The following is a 16,382-nucleotide window of genomic DNA, read 5'->3' as shown; positions in this document are numbered from 1 at the left end:
CAGGAAGTGAATGAATTACATTTCTGACTGACCCCTGCTTAAAGCCTCGTTTCGTGGCTTTTAGCTACAATCATATAAGTCATTATATTCTATTATGTCTGACAGTGTTATGCATATTCCATACAAAAACCTTTTTCACTTTGATCACATGGAAATGTGATGCATATTTTTTTTTAAGGCATTTGTTACCTTAAACAAGGCAGGAAAGTTGGAATGAACACGTTGGTTTGGTTTAATTTTCCGCTTTATGTTTAGGTGGGAACATTTTGTTACATTTTATAGCGCTATGAAATCTGCTGGAACTACCAAAAACACGCCAGGAGGTTTTAAAAGCTGCCATTTACATCAACAGGAAATTGCTACAGTATGTTAAATGCAGTTTGTTATTTTGAGGGGGTCTGGAGAAACACTTCATACAAGTTCCATGGTGCTATATTTAATTATTTTGAACTCTGGCAGGGTTGCTTAAACTCAGAGGCCACTACAGTACCGTAACAAAGCATTATTCAGGCTATGAAAGGCTGGACAATGATTCTTTCAGCTGGTCTTCCTGGTGTTTTACATAACAAAAGAATTTCTTATATTAAATGTTCACTGTCATGCAAATCTGTCCTTCCTGATTTGGGATTCTGACACCCTCATTTTGCTCATCGCTTTGAAGGATGTATTTCCTTCCTCTATATATTTGAATAAAGACCTGCTGTGTAACAGAGATAACATTTACTGCATTCTTCATTTGACCTTGCATTTGAGCGTGTTGCTCTTCTGTTTTAGTTGACCAGCAGGATTCAGTAGGTGCCCCTGACGATGTGGGCAACATCTCACATATGCAAACAAACAAAACAAAACATGTCAGCCTATCTGTGCTCATCTTAAGTTTGTTTCAAAACACGTTTTTGTGCAAGGTTTACTGTTTTCCAGTCCCCAACCACCTCATGTACACGCTGTTTAGAGCCTAAGATTGAAGGTTGGTGGTTTTGGGTTGGGCCACTGCTGGGGTTGGCAAAATGAGTCCCACGTGGTGAAGCACAGGGGGATGATTTACAACAGCCGCCTCGTGTGTCCCTAGCCCACCACAGAGATGGAGGTAGATGCCACTGCAGGCAGCATTTGCCATCATTATCACTCCTGGAGATCGAAATCCTCTCAGCTCCGTATTGCGATTGCCTTCAGTTTTGCTTGTGTTGCATCAGATTTGCTTGGTCCAGCTGCTGAAGCACATGCACACACATACACATACAGTGCACAAAACGGATGACACAGTGGTCTTGATTACGCTCACAGAACCCTTGTGTGCTCTCTGGACTTTGTGGAAACGGCTCCAGCTGCATCTCAGACAAAGTTTTTGCAGAGCATGTCAGGGTCTGTTTTCATTTGAATCTGGGACTGGTCAGTGGTGCAGTTGTGTAGCAATTTCATGGATCACATGCACACACACACAACTCATTGTGTTAATTGTCATGTGATGGCCTCAAGGCGAGTGGAGCCAGCGTAAATTTATCTCGACACTCTCTGAATTATATCAGCTGCAGCAAAAGAGGATTTTTAAAACCGATTTGAAACAGTGTATAGGGTGATTATACAGCTTCTGAATTTAGAGTGAAAATGTTCTTAAAGCTCTGTCTGGTTTGCATTTGAGGTGTGAGATCCTGGTCAGTACTGATAGCATCCCGTAGGGCCATTTCTCTCTAGTGGAAGCATCAACCTTCTCAGTTGTTACCCACACCTAATAATAATAAGCATACACTTTTTTTTCTTTTCTTACTCACAGGGAGAGCGCAGATGGAGGAAGGCTAGCTGTTCAGGTGGAGGATAAGTTTGTGAAGATCCGAAATGTGAAGGTGAGTAGCCCTGTATACAAGTGTGACAGAATGGGAGTTGCACATAGCAACAACAGGATGTTTACAGGCTTAGTTCAACTTTTTTCCCCCTCCTTTAAGCTGCTTCTGTTTGTTGTACAGTATGTGTTGAGCTCACACACACACACACACACACTGCATAGCGACCCTTCCTGTCGAACACATGCAGTCTGAGCCCTCGGTGCACAAATATAAACAACAGTGCAACTATGTCATACTTCAGATACCTCCCAAACATCTCCAAGAAGAAACTGTAAAAGATAAAAACACCATGCAGTAGCTTTACTGTTAAATTAGGGGGGTTTATGTGAATCTGGCATGTAGCTGGAGTTATTATTCGAGGTTTCATTGAAGTTCTTGACATTTGGAACTAATTATTTTGTGAGCTTACAGTCTTGTAAGCTGATACTTTCACCACATTACCAACCTGCTGTGTCATATAGCTGAGTAGGCATGTCTGATTGGTTGAGCTGCATTGCCTGCAGACAGTCTAATGCTGTCTCTACAGCTTCAGTATGGAAACTGTTACACTTTATTTCTGATTTGGAATATCTGTATGAGCTAATATAAAAGTGAGAAAGCTCTATTTAAAGGGTCTAGCCTGTGGAAACAACAGCTATTATTATGATTCAAAATGATAAAGGACTTTCAGCTTGAAACCAGTTTTGAAACTCTCATTTAATCTTAAAGAAATGCTTCTCTTTATTTGCATTTTTGTTTTAAATGCATGCTTTCAGGAAGAAGGTTTGGGGGAGGACTAGAGAATCTGTTGCACATGATGTGACAGGAGACAAACCACATATGGCCTCCCTCTGCCTTGGAAAGGGATCGTGAACCCACGGCTCTTGCAGATCTCATGGGAATAATTATTTATGGAAACTGGGACAGTTTTGGAGTGTCTGAGACAGAAATAATAAAGACTGGATTTCAGTCGCAGTAAACAGCAAGTGAAACAACCTATAAACCTATAAGGAACTTCACTGGCTCCCTGTGAAATTCCGGATAATTTTCAAACTTCTTCTGCTCACTTTCAAGGCCATTCATAACCTCGCTCCTTCTTACCTTTCTGACCTGTTAACCACCACTTGTTCTGCCCGTTCACTTCGTTCTTCTTCTTCTATCCAGCTTACTGTACCTTCCTTCCGCCTCACCACCATGGGAAGCAGAGCTTTCAGCTGCTCTGCTCCCAGGCTGTGGAACTCTCTGCCCCCTGAAATAAGAAATATTGGTTCTCTCCCCCAGTTTAAATCCCAACTCAAAACTCATCTGTTCAAATCTGCATATTCACTGTGAATCCACTGTTTGTTCATTTTATCTTGTGCTTTTATTTTATTGTTCTTATTCTGCCATTGTTTTACTAAGTGTTTTATCCTATTGTAAAGTGTCCTTGGGTGACTTGAAAGGCGCTCATAAATAAAATTTATTATTATTATTATTATTATTATTATTATAAAGACCTACTGAAATTAGCCTGTGTAAAACAAGAAAGAAGTAAAGAATAATGTTTTACAAGTTGTCAGGTTTCTTTAATATAAGTGGTTGGAGCTTTGTTGTTCAGGAGATTTGCCAGGGGCTGGTGTTGCTCTTAGTTCATCCCTCACACTACAAGTTCATTGTCCGTTTCCTCACAGTGCACAGGGGTTAAGTAGTCATGCTTTCAGGCAACCCAATTGCTGTGAACAAAATTGAATCCCAGGGCTTAGTGCTGTCTAATGCTGCAGTCAGTAAACGATTACTTAAACAGATGATAGAGTGGGCTACACCTACAAGACTCTTTTTTCCAGCCCCCTTCTTGGTGCTTTTTTTTTTTAGCCAGCTGTAGTTGTGCTGTATTACAACAGAATCTGATCTGAACAAATGTAAACACAACATGTAATGTCAGCAACTTTCTCAATCTATTCATCCTTTTACCCCAACAAGGACTACGTTCACCTAGAACAGCAGAAAGAAAAAATAACCTTCCTCAAAGCCACTATGTGTTCAGATATAATCTTTAATAATAATAGTTACATGCTATCTTATATACAGTACTGTGCAAAAATCTTGACAACCCCTGATTCATATTTTGCTAGAAAAAAACATTAAATAGATGCAGTGATTTATTAAAACATGTACTCATGTAAATTAAGATACAGTATATAAGGCAGAAACAGGGTTTGTGCAATTCTAACGAACTTGAAAGTCAGTATTTAGACTGATCACGTTTATTCATCAACAAACCCAGAACACTCTTGGGAAAGCTTTCTTATCATTACTTTTAAGTAGTCTTTGTGACATTTAAAGCACTGGTTAGAAAATGGTCGGACTTATGTACTGGAGTGAAAATGATTGAAAATGCAGCCCTTCAGATAGCTGGCTGTACCAAGGCCCAGTATAAGAAAATATAATGAGCTTAGTAGGTCTACTTTAAGTTAAATGATATAATGACATAAATATAATTATCACCTTTTCAACCACAGGCAAAATATTAGATTGGGAAATTAAGTGCAAGAACAATAATGAAGCACAAATGTTATCATGAGCAGATGTAGCAGAGACTCATTGGATCCCCAGTAAATTGTAATGATTTTTTTATTTTACATTGCAGGCAGTGACTTAGAAGCATTGTTCAGGTGCTGGACTTTTCCAGTGCAGTTGTTACGCACGAGTGAATGCAAATGCTGCTGTGCTGTCTTTCCTCAGTTCAGGATTCACTTGCAGTAAGCAGAAAGTTGTGCAGTGTTAATGCACTGTGGCAAAGAAAGAACTGGAGTAGGAGTAAGCCTGTTGCTAATGAATGGAAAAAGCTTGCTTGCAATTCCACGCTGTTGTTTAGAGCCTCATAAACAATGTCCATAGTACTCACTTCATGACTGGGATGTTTTGTTTCATTTTTCTTGTTTTTTCATGTTATTAAAAGCTTGCACGCTGTAAAGTCTGTCACTATGCTTATTTGTATAAGGTAGAATTTAGTACTTACTGACCGTGCTGCTTTACTGTGGTAAGCATTGTTACTTATGTATCTTAAATGTAGACTAATTATATGTCTTACACTTTTATCTCCTTCCTAAAGTTGGATGGACGGACAGAAGGAGCTGTAGATTCCAGGGAGAAGCTTCTGGAATTTTGTTTTGACTACTGCTACTGGTCGGTGGATCGTGCAGACCCTCACTATGCATCGCAGGAGGAGGTAATGACCTAACTCCCTAACTTACTGTGATTATGTTACTCACCGCAAATAACATGGTATCCTAAGTCATTACTTTTACAAAGGTGGTTGCTCACAGCATCTACACAGTATATTAAAACACCAGAGTCTATGTCTATCATTTAGCCTCAAACATAACCTTTCTGTAATGTTAAGCCTGCAGTTCAGACCTTTAAATCCACAATCAAAATTTAACCAAACAGGATGCTCTAAAATTCTTGAATATATTATTTTTGAATGCAGTCTAATAGATAAAAATATCCATGTATTTTTGGTGAACAGGATCTGGTTTGATGTGTAGTTGTTTGCACTGCAGCATTGCCCAAAGCCGTTTCTTGTTTTCGTGCCATATTAGATGCACTATTGTGGGTGGACACTGTGTGTGCGCTGATCCAAGTTTTGGCCACAAGTTGACTCTGGGCAAACCGAATCTCCAAAAGAAGAACCCAGAGGAAGCACGGTCCTTGTAGACAAACCACAACAAGAAGGGTGTGTGTTGTTTTCTATGTTTTTACACAGACGGCCACTCGGGGGACGTGATATCAGCTCCATCTGTTACCCTGCAGTCTCTTTGCCTCAGAAATGGCATGGCTAGAGTCGGCTTGCTTTTCATGTCCTGACTGTGATTGGGTGATTAGATATCTTCACACTGCTTTGATTGGAGAGTGTTACTGGAACCTGAGATGGGCTTGAGATTAAGACGAGGTAGTGCCCATTTTTCAAGGAAATTTCCTCATATGGATTTTTCTTATTACACATAGGTTTGTCTCATTATGAATTTCTTTTTCCGTCACGTTTTGCTTAGCGCAAAGGCTTAACAAAAAAACCTTTGGTTTTAGAGCCAGTCCACTTATTCTGTCCTTTGTTAATGGGGTTTCCTTCTCTGCCACGCCCTCTGTGCTGCACTCCACTCTTGTCAGTACTGCTTTTGTATGTGTTTGAGAAAGACTGGGCTGTGCCGATGGCCCACACACTGCACAGAACTATAGACAACACAACACTTCTTCCTGTCTCTGGTTCTGGCTTTATCCGCTTCTGTCCTCAGCGGAATTGTGTCCAGTCACAGTGGCCTGAAGACATTCCTCTGATGGCCTGGTGTGGGAGAAAGGGCACCAGTGATGGACTGAGCTGCTGGATTTAAATCTGACCTCCTTTCCCGAACTAGAATCCAAAGCATTGTCTCCTCAATAGATTATGTATATCGTCATGTCAGCTGCTTACTGATCAGACATTATAGTTGAAAATGTTTAAACTGAGGGTTTCTCTGATGGATTTGATGACACAAGGCCTGATGTAAAAAGGAGAAACGACTGATTGCATGCTGCAGGGCAAGAATCATGATTAATGGCGCATTGCCAGGTAGACTTTCATGTTCAAAAACCAGTCGTAACTATGTTACCAAACAAACTGGCAACCGAACTTTGCAACAATGCCCTGTTGTGCTACCTCATTTAACTGCCATTATATTTTGGTCATTGCTCCAACGTTACCCCTATGGATTTTGTTGTTTTTGTTTCCTAGCTTAATGAGGTGATGCTATTTTTTGCCAGTGCTGGATTTCTCATAGTTTCTACTCAAGCAAATTATATTTTTGCATACTTTACTTTATTTTCATAGCAGGAAAACAGACTTTGCCTTGCATGCAGTGTAGTTCCCAGGAGACTGAGACAATCTGAAACAGTGGGGGAATGAGACATGGAGAAACTGGATCTTAACGCCTGCTTTTCCAGTCCAGCAGGACTATCTCACCACTCCCACCTCCCCTCTCCTCTCCCCATGGATACATGCCTCCTGCTCTGTGCCGTCCACTGTACATGTCCATGCATCACTGATAGTTTACACTATATACTTGTGGTGTCTTCCAGCTTCATACACAGTTATAGTGAAGAGTGAAGACAGAAATGTAGTGTCTTATATCTGATTATATCTGATTCTTTTCAATGAGGACTGTTCACAAAAAGTTGACCTTTTAGGTCGGGAGGTTTGGTGTTTAATATTTATGTTTATAGGAGAAGGCTGAGTAGGGAGGAGTGAGAATGGCTTTGCCAGGGGATGAAGGGTAAGATTTTGGAAGAGATTTATAATGCGTAATGAAAGCCAGCTGTTTGGCTAATGTAGCAAAACAAGTGGGACTATTTGTCTAAATGGTGCCTTTGTTTTTGGCTTAGATATTAGGCAAACAAATATTATTTTCCCCTTATTTATTACCACAAACCCCTCAGCTTGTTTATTGCTTCTGTCTGTAAGAAACATGGAAGGGAAAAATTAAAGAGAAGTAGCAGATTTGAGTTTGGATAGAGACAAATGGCAAGAGAAAGTGATTAGAGACAAAGAGGGAATGCTGCTGAGGAGGAGGGGATATGGGCCGGGGGTCCGCTGTGCCTCTGCAGCCCCCAGCTCTCCCCTGCCAAACTCACAGCTGCCTCACTAAGCAATTTTTCACAGTCAAATTTCAGTGTGACAACGTCACTGCTGGGGATTCAGCTCAGAGCACAAGGTTTTCTGTTGATTGCCAAATGGACTCAGATTGCAGGGGATTTCCCCTCCCTGTCCTCTGTATCTCTGTGACTTTTGTCAGTGTGCTGTGCGATTTAAATATGGCAGCAGTGTTTCTAGGTCTGTGTGTCAGTGGTGCTGCAGAGCGAGGGGAGGAATGGCTTCTCTGTGCATTGGAATAATCCTTCACACGCATGTGAGCAGTCGGCCGAAGCAACAGCCAACAGCCCAGAATTAACCACAAACATGGCACCAAATAGACCACATGATGTCAGCATAGAAATCTGAGATCTATGCCATATGGGTGCAGTGTGAGCACCTGTGTTTTATGGATACTCTGCCCTCACTTTTTCTTTCAGCGAGGGAAGGGGATAAAAGGAATCATTTACGACAGCGAGTTAAAGTGTGTACATAGAAGCGTACCACAAAGGATGCGGTGAAGTCATTTGAAGACAACTGTAAACTTCAAATGGAGCCTGCTCTCTGTAACATGTTCACTGTGCACACTTTAGTTGCTGTAGAAAGAACCTTGTGTGTGTGTGTTATTTAAAATGGGACACTTGTTACTGTTTTATTTATAGTAGACATACAACATTGATATGTTAGTGTATTATGAAGTGTGGTGTGAATGTGTGGACCTCTGGAAGAGCAGCTGCTACTCTATAAAAGCTAATGGGGAGCTAACAATATTGGTGTATTTCAAGCCTATCTGTAATGATACTGCATAAGTCTGGTCCCTAGTATATACTGTGCCACTCTAACCTACCCATGGGGGATATCACACAAGGCTCCCACCAGTCTGAAGCCTGCAGAAATAATTCCCAGCTTCCCATAAAGATTGTAATATGCAGGTCCACTGTACAGTGTTCTGCTTTGGCCTATTTAACAGCAATATGAGGGGGAGGAGCAGCAAGTCCCCAAACTCTTTCCAGATATGGTTTTATTTATTTGTGTTAAGCCTTGCCTTTGCCACAGTAGTTGCATCAGAAGTCAAGGCAAAATGAAGTGAAATACACTGTTGGAGTGCCCCCTGCCTTCATTTTTCTTCACTTCCCCTTTCCTCTGCTCTGCTTTTCTTTCCCTGGTGCCCTTCATCATGTGTAGGGATGCCTGAGTAATGAAGAGCAGCCTATCTGTTTGGCCTGCAAATCTGTCTTTCCCTCCTCCCTCTCATACAACCTCTCTGCTCTTCCATGCTAATTTGACCTACAAATTCTGTCCAAGTGTGACAAACGAGAGCGTTGTTGAACTCTGGCCAAACAGCTTCCTCTGTGTCTCTTCTTGCTGCTTGTGATTCAGCCTCTGCTGCCCGTGTCCTCACGCTCCCTTTTTCCTCTCTGTGATGTTCCCTTTTCTCTCTCTTTCTAATCTAACTCTATAAACCCAGATTCCTTGCAGGAAGGACAAAGATCTCCTGTGACATCTTTTTTTTTTTTTTTTTTTTTTGTCCCATGTCTAAACAAAGGCATTTAGTTTTGCTCAGGGCCCAGCTGTTGTGTTTGTGTAACCCACTTGGAAAGTGTAGGACGGGAACTGAGTGACCCTTATCTCTGCTGCAGCTGTCCACCTCTGGACAGAAAACTGGGAGTAAAACCATTTTCACATGCAGACTCTCAGCTATGCATTGCTGTTGGTGACGCCCCTCTTGCCCGATCCTTTTGGTTGCGTCACACTCGGCTAAAGCAACGAGAAGCCAAAGTTTTAAATGTGGTTAAATGCTTCGCTCTGCTGGCCGTTTGCCATCACCCTTGACGACATTTACACATATTTACACACAGACACGCTACACATAAATACTTCTCTGGGGTTTAGCGCAAAGCAGGCCACATAAAACCAGACCAGCAGTTGGCGCTTCCACAGTGAGCGATTACAGGACTTAACTCATTACAGAGGCATTACTCCATGACTTTTTTTCCACCGTATCGCTGTATTTCTGTGCAGAAATTGCTTTTTCGTCAACCTTTCTCACGCACTTCATTTCCTTCCACCACTTTTCCCTTCTAGTTTGTTACCAAGCCACAAACTAGGCTCTGTGTTTGGGAAAAATTAGTTTTGCTCCGTGTTTTAAAACAAACTTGAACACGGTATTTGCCAGATCTCTGGCATAAAAAACAGCCAGATTCTTGTTTTACAGATCTGCTCCAGTTTACTTTGACGCGCATGAGGTAACTCAGAATTTTAGGTCTATTGCTTATATAAACTTTTAGTAGATAGATACTAGACAGGACTCACCACTTGTTTAAAAACAAAAAGCTGTTGTAAATATCTCGTGGCACCATTTTAATGTAACATTTCTTTGCTTAAGTTTCATCATAATTTGAGGCCGCAAATGCATTTTATTAAGCGATAACGGTGTGCACAGTCTATTCTTGCACAACCAAATGTTTCACTTAGTGCATCCCTTCGTAGCTGGATGATAAAAATAATATTCTGTGATCTGCATTTTAAGTAATCTTTCCTCTGGAGGCTCTGAAGGCAGTTTTTCTCCATATTCTTCTTGATAATGTTTTTTTTCATACTGAAGAGAGGGATTTAGCTTCTGCTAGATCTGGAGCCCTTCTGTTTTCTCCTTTCCTGCTTACTGTGTTTTGACAGTGAGTCCGACCGGTAGTTCCTTCATTTAGAATGAAATCTATATTTTGCTTTTTCATTGTTAGATTGTTTTTCCTCAGAGGGCAACGCTTTTGTTCTTGTTTTGGTTGCTGTTTCGGCAGCCACTTAACTGGTCAGATGCAGACATGGGCGCGTGCACATGCAGCGACCTTCCTGTTCATTGTGGTGTTTAGTTTCTGTCTGTTTTGAGGAGTTGATCAAGCCTGCACATTTGCTGTCGCCTTGGCCTGGAAATTTCAGTCACCAGGCTATTTCTTTATTCAAGAAATGCCATCTGCCTCATATCTCACCTGCTTTGTTAAGCCAGAAATGCATCCTAATGCTACAGGGTGTTGCAAACTGGGAAAGTAGGTTGTGACAGAAAGCCATTGTGTTCACTGAAGCAGGTTGAGTACAGTGACACAAATTACAGTTTACTGATTTTAATTTGGTGTGACAATGGCGACAAACAACGGGGTCGCTTTAATATTTCCTGACACTGGCTGTTGAGACAAAACTCACACACAATGTTATTGTGTCAAGAAGCTGAATTAAAGTCGAGCTTCTTCTTGTGGTTTTTCTTCAGAGGTCATTTAAAATATATAGTCAACTTTGAATAAAAACAGTACAAATTTCTTGGTAGAAACAGAAAACAATAGTAATGGTTTACTAGACAGTACAGAGACAGTCAGGTTCAAAGGAGCGAAAAGTTAAAGGAAAGTTCCTGCTCTTTGTGCTAAGCCTGGAGGGACACTAGGCCTTGTTGTAGCCCCCATAGAGTGAATTTAAGTGGGTCAACTTTAACAAGGGCTGTATTGATTCTCTGTGTTTGAGAGGGGAGACGTTGTCTGTGTCTGTTTTTCAATAGCACCATGAAGACAAGACAGAGGCGGCAGTGCTTTTTGTCTTCATGTTTAAGCCTTCATTCAGCCAAGAGGCAGGGGGTAACACTTGGTGGTCTGCACCCAAGTGGGCTGCACACTTTGGCATTTGTAGGAATGAGAACCGTTATTGAGCTACAGTTACACAGTTAAGGTGCTTTTACTTTCAAATGATCTCTTTGTATCAAATATTACACTTTACTTTGGCTTTATTCTATTCTATTCTCTTTCTCTGTATACAGTATATCATACTGTATATTAAAAGTCAGTTACAAATTATATTCTTACTAAAATTATATTCTCAAGACCCCAAAAGGTTTTAAGAACAGAAGTTAGCTTAAAGATCTTCTGCACTAAAGATGGTTAAAATCAATTTCTAATTTGGAGGGAAAATGATGATTTAGGTATTTCTACCTGTGTGTCTGTAGAGTGATTTATGAGGCCATTCAGAAAAACCAGCCGTCATGGCAACACTTTTACAAGCTGGATGTGGCTCTTTCTGTACATTTCTTTAAGCTGCATACATTTTCATGGTTTTTATTTCAGAAGTGGCATGTGGTGCTAGTTAATATTTGAAGCAGGTGTTTACTATTTGTATAAAAGTTTGACAGTTTGCTTTCTTGCTGTTTTTTTGCTACAATAACACGATATGCTGTTGGTCTCTGCGTGAGCTTCACTCCATCATGTCAGTGCTAAATATTTTACTTGTCTGAGAAAACCCAAGGCTGTTGAATATTACCACACAACCTCACACAGTCCTAAGAAGAACTAGATGACCACTGAATACATTGAGTACTTTCACAAGGCTTGAGTCTTTCACAAGAGTTTTCAGCCACATCCAACTTAAATCTGGCCTTGCAAAATTGTGGGAATAGAGTATACACAGGCTTAACTCCAGGTTCTCACACCAGGTTCTCACATCTTGTCAAAGCAGTTGGTAGTGTGATACACATGCGTGCACACACACAGGAGGCATGTTAAAAGTATTCCTTGATCTTTGGAGGTTGTGGTAGCTTTGAGAGGAATCCTCCTCTCTTCTCTGTATACCCACCACCAGTCTCCATGGTCCAAACTTGAGCCTGGGGGCCTGGGAAAGAAAACCCCTCTCTGATCCCAGGGTGTGTTATGGTTTTTGGGGGAGAATGTGCATCTCAGGTCTGGTCTAGCTCAGGTTCCCAATGCCCCCAAAGGTATGTGTTGCTTTTGGACTTAGCTTTTGGGTTGCAGCTGAGGCCACATGTCCTCAGAAACGGGTTTATTGATCGGTTGTATACAATAGACAACAATCAAGTGGTTTATAATTTGCCCAGTCGTTGTTCATCTAACCTGCATGCACATAGTTGTCTGTATAGTACATTTTATAAGTGATAAACAACCACTTTGCTTCATAGAGGCTGTTCCCATAATAGAAGATGTTTGGCTTCGCTAAGAATCATAATAAATATTTGCTGATTCTACACCTCTGTGATGCCAGCGAAGCTTTTGAGCTTAATTGGTACTAAAGGGTCGAACGCATTCCAATAAAATATCCCCCAAATTCAGGATTCTGACCCCACCATTCACATGTTACAGGAGAAAATGAGATTTGCCAGAAAAAAGAGTGTTTTTCCAGTCTTCTCTTGTCCATGTTTGGTGAATCTGTGTGAACTGTAGCCTCAATATCCTCTTCCTAGCTAACAGGAGTGTCACCTGCTGTGGTCTTCTGCTGCTGTAGCTCATCTACTTGAAGGCTCCACATGTTGTGCATTCAGAGATGGTCTTACACATATCTTGACTGTAATGAGTGGTTACAGCATTTGAGTTAGTGTCGCCTTCCTAGCTTGAAGATGTCTGGTCATTCTCCTGTGACCTCTGGCCTCAAATACTTGTTGTTTTTGCTTTCCCAGAGAACTCCTGCTCACTGGATGTCTGTCTTTTTTTTTTTTTTTAACATTATCTGTAAAGCCTAGAGATAGTTTGAACTGGAGCGGGTCCTCTTGACCATGTCTACATGCCTAAATGCATTGGTTTTCTGCACTGTGATTGGCTGCTTAGAGAGCTTGTGTTCAGGAGCAGTTGAATTGGTGTACTGCAACAGGCTTTTTCACTTTGTATATGTTTATTGAGTTTAAACAACAACTGAGAAGAGCCCAGCTGCTGAGATAATGTCTTAATTGTTTTTGCACAATAGCCATATGCCCATTGGAAAACAGATTTCTTGTCCATAAATTATGACTGTGTAAGATTAGTATCTTAATAACTGTTGAAAGTGGTCAAGATTAAAATCCTGATTGTTTGCTGTGCTGATCGTAAAGCTCTTTGAGGCCTAATCATGATTTATGATTCTATATAAATAGAAATGACTTCACCTCATTTTATAAGACTGTGTTATTCAACCCTTATTTGGTATTTACTGCCTATTACTCTATGATTTTAAGACAGAGGCTCAATATCCTGGATTACTGTTATATAGTATATCTGCTTAGATTTTCATCAGTTTTGACATAAATGCAAGTAATAAAAAGCTAATTTGTAAAAATGCAAGTTGGGATTGATAAATTCTCCTACACTACTATATCTCTACTGCAAACACAAAATGATATGACTGCATTTCATTTGCCAGTATAGGTTTCAGGAAAAGTCTTTGTTCTCCTATAAAAATAAGTAGTTGAGATTTGGCCTTGTGCTGGTCATCTGCATGCTCTGGAGCTCAGATGCAGACACAGTAAGAAGGAAAACAAGAGGCCTCAGTTGATTGTTTTAGCGGGGCTTTCCGGGATCCCCTGTCCGAGGACTTTGCTGTTAGTCAAAGTTTATTTTCCTGACCCAGCCATTTTTCAGTCTTTTTGCCCTCACATTTGTTTCTCTTACATCTGCACTCTGCAAAATTGTTTACCTTGAGTATTAGCTGACCTCCATGCTCCCTGCACAAATACATCAGCAGGAAGGAACATTACCTCCCCACCACTGGCCTCATGCCACAGCATTGTGATCAAGAAACCTTGGTGTAAATCTATACTCGTGTAAAACACAACTGCAGTGCAGATCAAGGGCTTTCAGTTACATTGTAAACAACCCAGCAGCCCCTACTTGTTTTATTAAAATAATCTTCGAAGGGATGGAAGGGAGGAATCCAGGTGTGCTTTTTAACTCTGCATACTCTTTGTGCGTTTCTGGTTAAGGGAGTGTGTGTATGTGTTAATTTCTTCAGGTGTTCCAGGACCTGGGTGTGTCGGTACTGTCCGGAGCTTCTGAGGGCTACAATGTGTGCCTGTTTGCTTATGGTCAAACAGGATCTGGAAAGACTTACACCATGATGGGGACGCCGGTGAGGAGAGTCCTGGAATCACTGCACAATATTAGATGCACTTTTTTCATGCCTTAGTTAATATTATAAAGGACATTGAAGGGTCCAGCTCATGCTACACAGGCAGAAAATGCTTTGTTTTATAAATCTTTCGGTTGTGGCCCACACGTTAATGTTGGTCACTATCTTTTTTTAAAATTTTCTTTAGGACTCCATGGGCTTGACTCCTCGCATTTGTCAGGTAAGGTGGTTGATTAATACTCAACTCAGGTGGCGACATGAATGAAGTGAACATGCTGAACATTCATCTTCCTGAGTATCTAGTATTGTAGGTTGAAGTAACCTGCTGATCTTCTTTCCTCCCAGGGTCTCTTTCAGTCTGAAGACACTTTTTCAGATGGGCAGAACTCAAGCAGAGTGGAGATCAGGTACTTCTTTATTGCATAGATCTGTGTCTTCTGATTTTAATCAATTTAATTGGGCCTTTTGTTGAAGTTTAATTCAAATTAGACAAGAGTTTATGGTGCAGTTATGCTGAAAAACTGTAGCCAGCAAAATTAAAACAGGATTCATTTCTGTTTTAATTTCTCTGGGAAAATTTGTTCATTTTAAGCTCTTCCTGCCCTTCACTCATAAATGTTAAATGGACTTTAATGGAGCGCCAGGCTGGAAAGACTTTGGGTTCAGTGTCTTCTCCAAGGACACTTTGGTTTGCGGAGGGGCCAAGGATCAAAGTACTAACCCTGCCATTAGTGGACACCTGAGTACACGCCACTTGAGCCAAAGCTGCCAATTGTATGGTTATTACAAGGAAAAATACAGGTTTTTTACAATTTGAAGATTACAATCTCTCTAGCATACACACTGTTTCCCAGTTATTTGATTTGCTAAGCAGTTTAAAACACTACCCGGGTAGCCATGATTACTACCTGGCTGAACTACAGCCAGCGTTTATTGGGTTTTCTAAGCTCTCAAAAAATAGAGCAGAAATAAAAACCTCAGAAGAGTAAAATTTAAGACATAGACATACAGATAATGAATGGAGTAGATTTAGCTAGACATGTGGTGTGCATCTAAGTGACGTTAGGGATATAAAAGACTTTAAGCTGAAATTATTGAGAAACTGTTTTTTTTTTAAACCTCTGCCTCCTTATTTCTCTGTCCTTGCAGCTTCTTGGAGATCTATAACGAGCGTGTAAGAGATCTGCTGAAGGGAGGAGAGCAGAAGAAGAAAGCCACACTGAGAGTTAGAGAACATCCTGAGAAAGGACCCTATGTACAAGGTGAGTTTTCATTCCTTTCCACTGCTAGACAGAAGAATGATAAATCTACATTAAAAACCCCTAAAATCAAGATGAACAAATTGCATTACAATGTTTAAAACATGACCTAGCAGTTCCAGGTGATGATGCACTAAATGTTGATCTAACAGACCAGCTTCAAGGAGACACAAATCCCTTTGGGATTGCATCAGGAAGGGCATCCGGTGCAAAAAATCTGCCAAATTAAACAGGCAGTGACCCCTTGTGAGTAGGGGAGCAGCCGAAAGTAACTTGCATGAATGCACACTTAAGTAGAAGTCAAAAAAAATTCTCCAAGATGTCTTGTTTGTGTTGTTTACAAGTTACAAGTCTTCTTCTCTTCTTGATTTAGTTTTAGTCACATCTATTTTTAGTTGTTAGATTCCTGTTGCTTCTTTTATTTCACCTTTTCTCTTTTCCCCTTCATCTCTTCATCCTTTCCCTCTCGTTCCCTCCATTTCTTTCTCTCCCTGTCATCTGCCGGACTCTCCGTATTCAGAGCCCCACATCCACTCATTGTCTGTATCAGGAGAAATCCCACTTGGCCAGAGGAAGTGAAGTCATTTCCTTGTGGTTCCAAGCAGTTCCACACACATCATATCCCATTTAGGTTTTCCAAATTCTACTTCTAATCCCTCAGTGCTTTTCCATCCAAACACTGTTTTGCTGCCACTCCTGTTTTCCTTAAACCATTTAACTCTTTGTATTGAATAGCTTAGAGAAAACAAAGAGGAAGTGGCTAAATGATGAGCCAAGAGGCTCCATGATGATCTGTGTGCA

General features: G+C 40.8%; 1 protein-coding gene across 1 annotated transcript in view; it reads left to right on the top strand.

Moving 5' to 3' along the window:
- Window positions 1–16,382, top strand: part of stard9 (StAR-related lipid transfer (START) domain containing 9) — a 39,811-nt gene that overhangs the window by 679 nt on the left and 22,750 nt on the right. The window contains exons 2-7 of the mRNA XM_084914527.1: window positions 1,772–1,841; window positions 4,912–5,028; window positions 14,206–14,322; window positions 14,510–14,542; window positions 14,668–14,729; window positions 15,472–15,584. Of these exons, the coding sequence (XP_084770653.1) occupies window positions 1,772–1,841; window positions 4,912–5,028; window positions 14,206–14,322; window positions 14,510–14,542; window positions 14,668–14,729; window positions 15,472–15,584 (512 nt within the window). The remainder of the gene's footprint in view (window positions 1–1,771; window positions 1,842–4,911; window positions 5,029–14,205; window positions 14,323–14,509; window positions 14,543–14,667; window positions 14,730–15,471; window positions 15,585–16,382) is intronic.

Source organism: Perissodus microlepis, chromosome 19 (assembly GCF_051167445.1).
Source record: "Perissodus microlepis isolate ML-2025 ecotype Zambia chromosome 19, ASM5116744v1, whole genome shotgun sequence".
Lineage (NCBI taxonomy): Eukaryota > Metazoa > Chordata > Actinopteri > Cichliformes > Cichlidae > Perissodus > Perissodus microlepis.
This window is presented reverse-complemented; position numbering and strand designations above follow the sequence as displayed.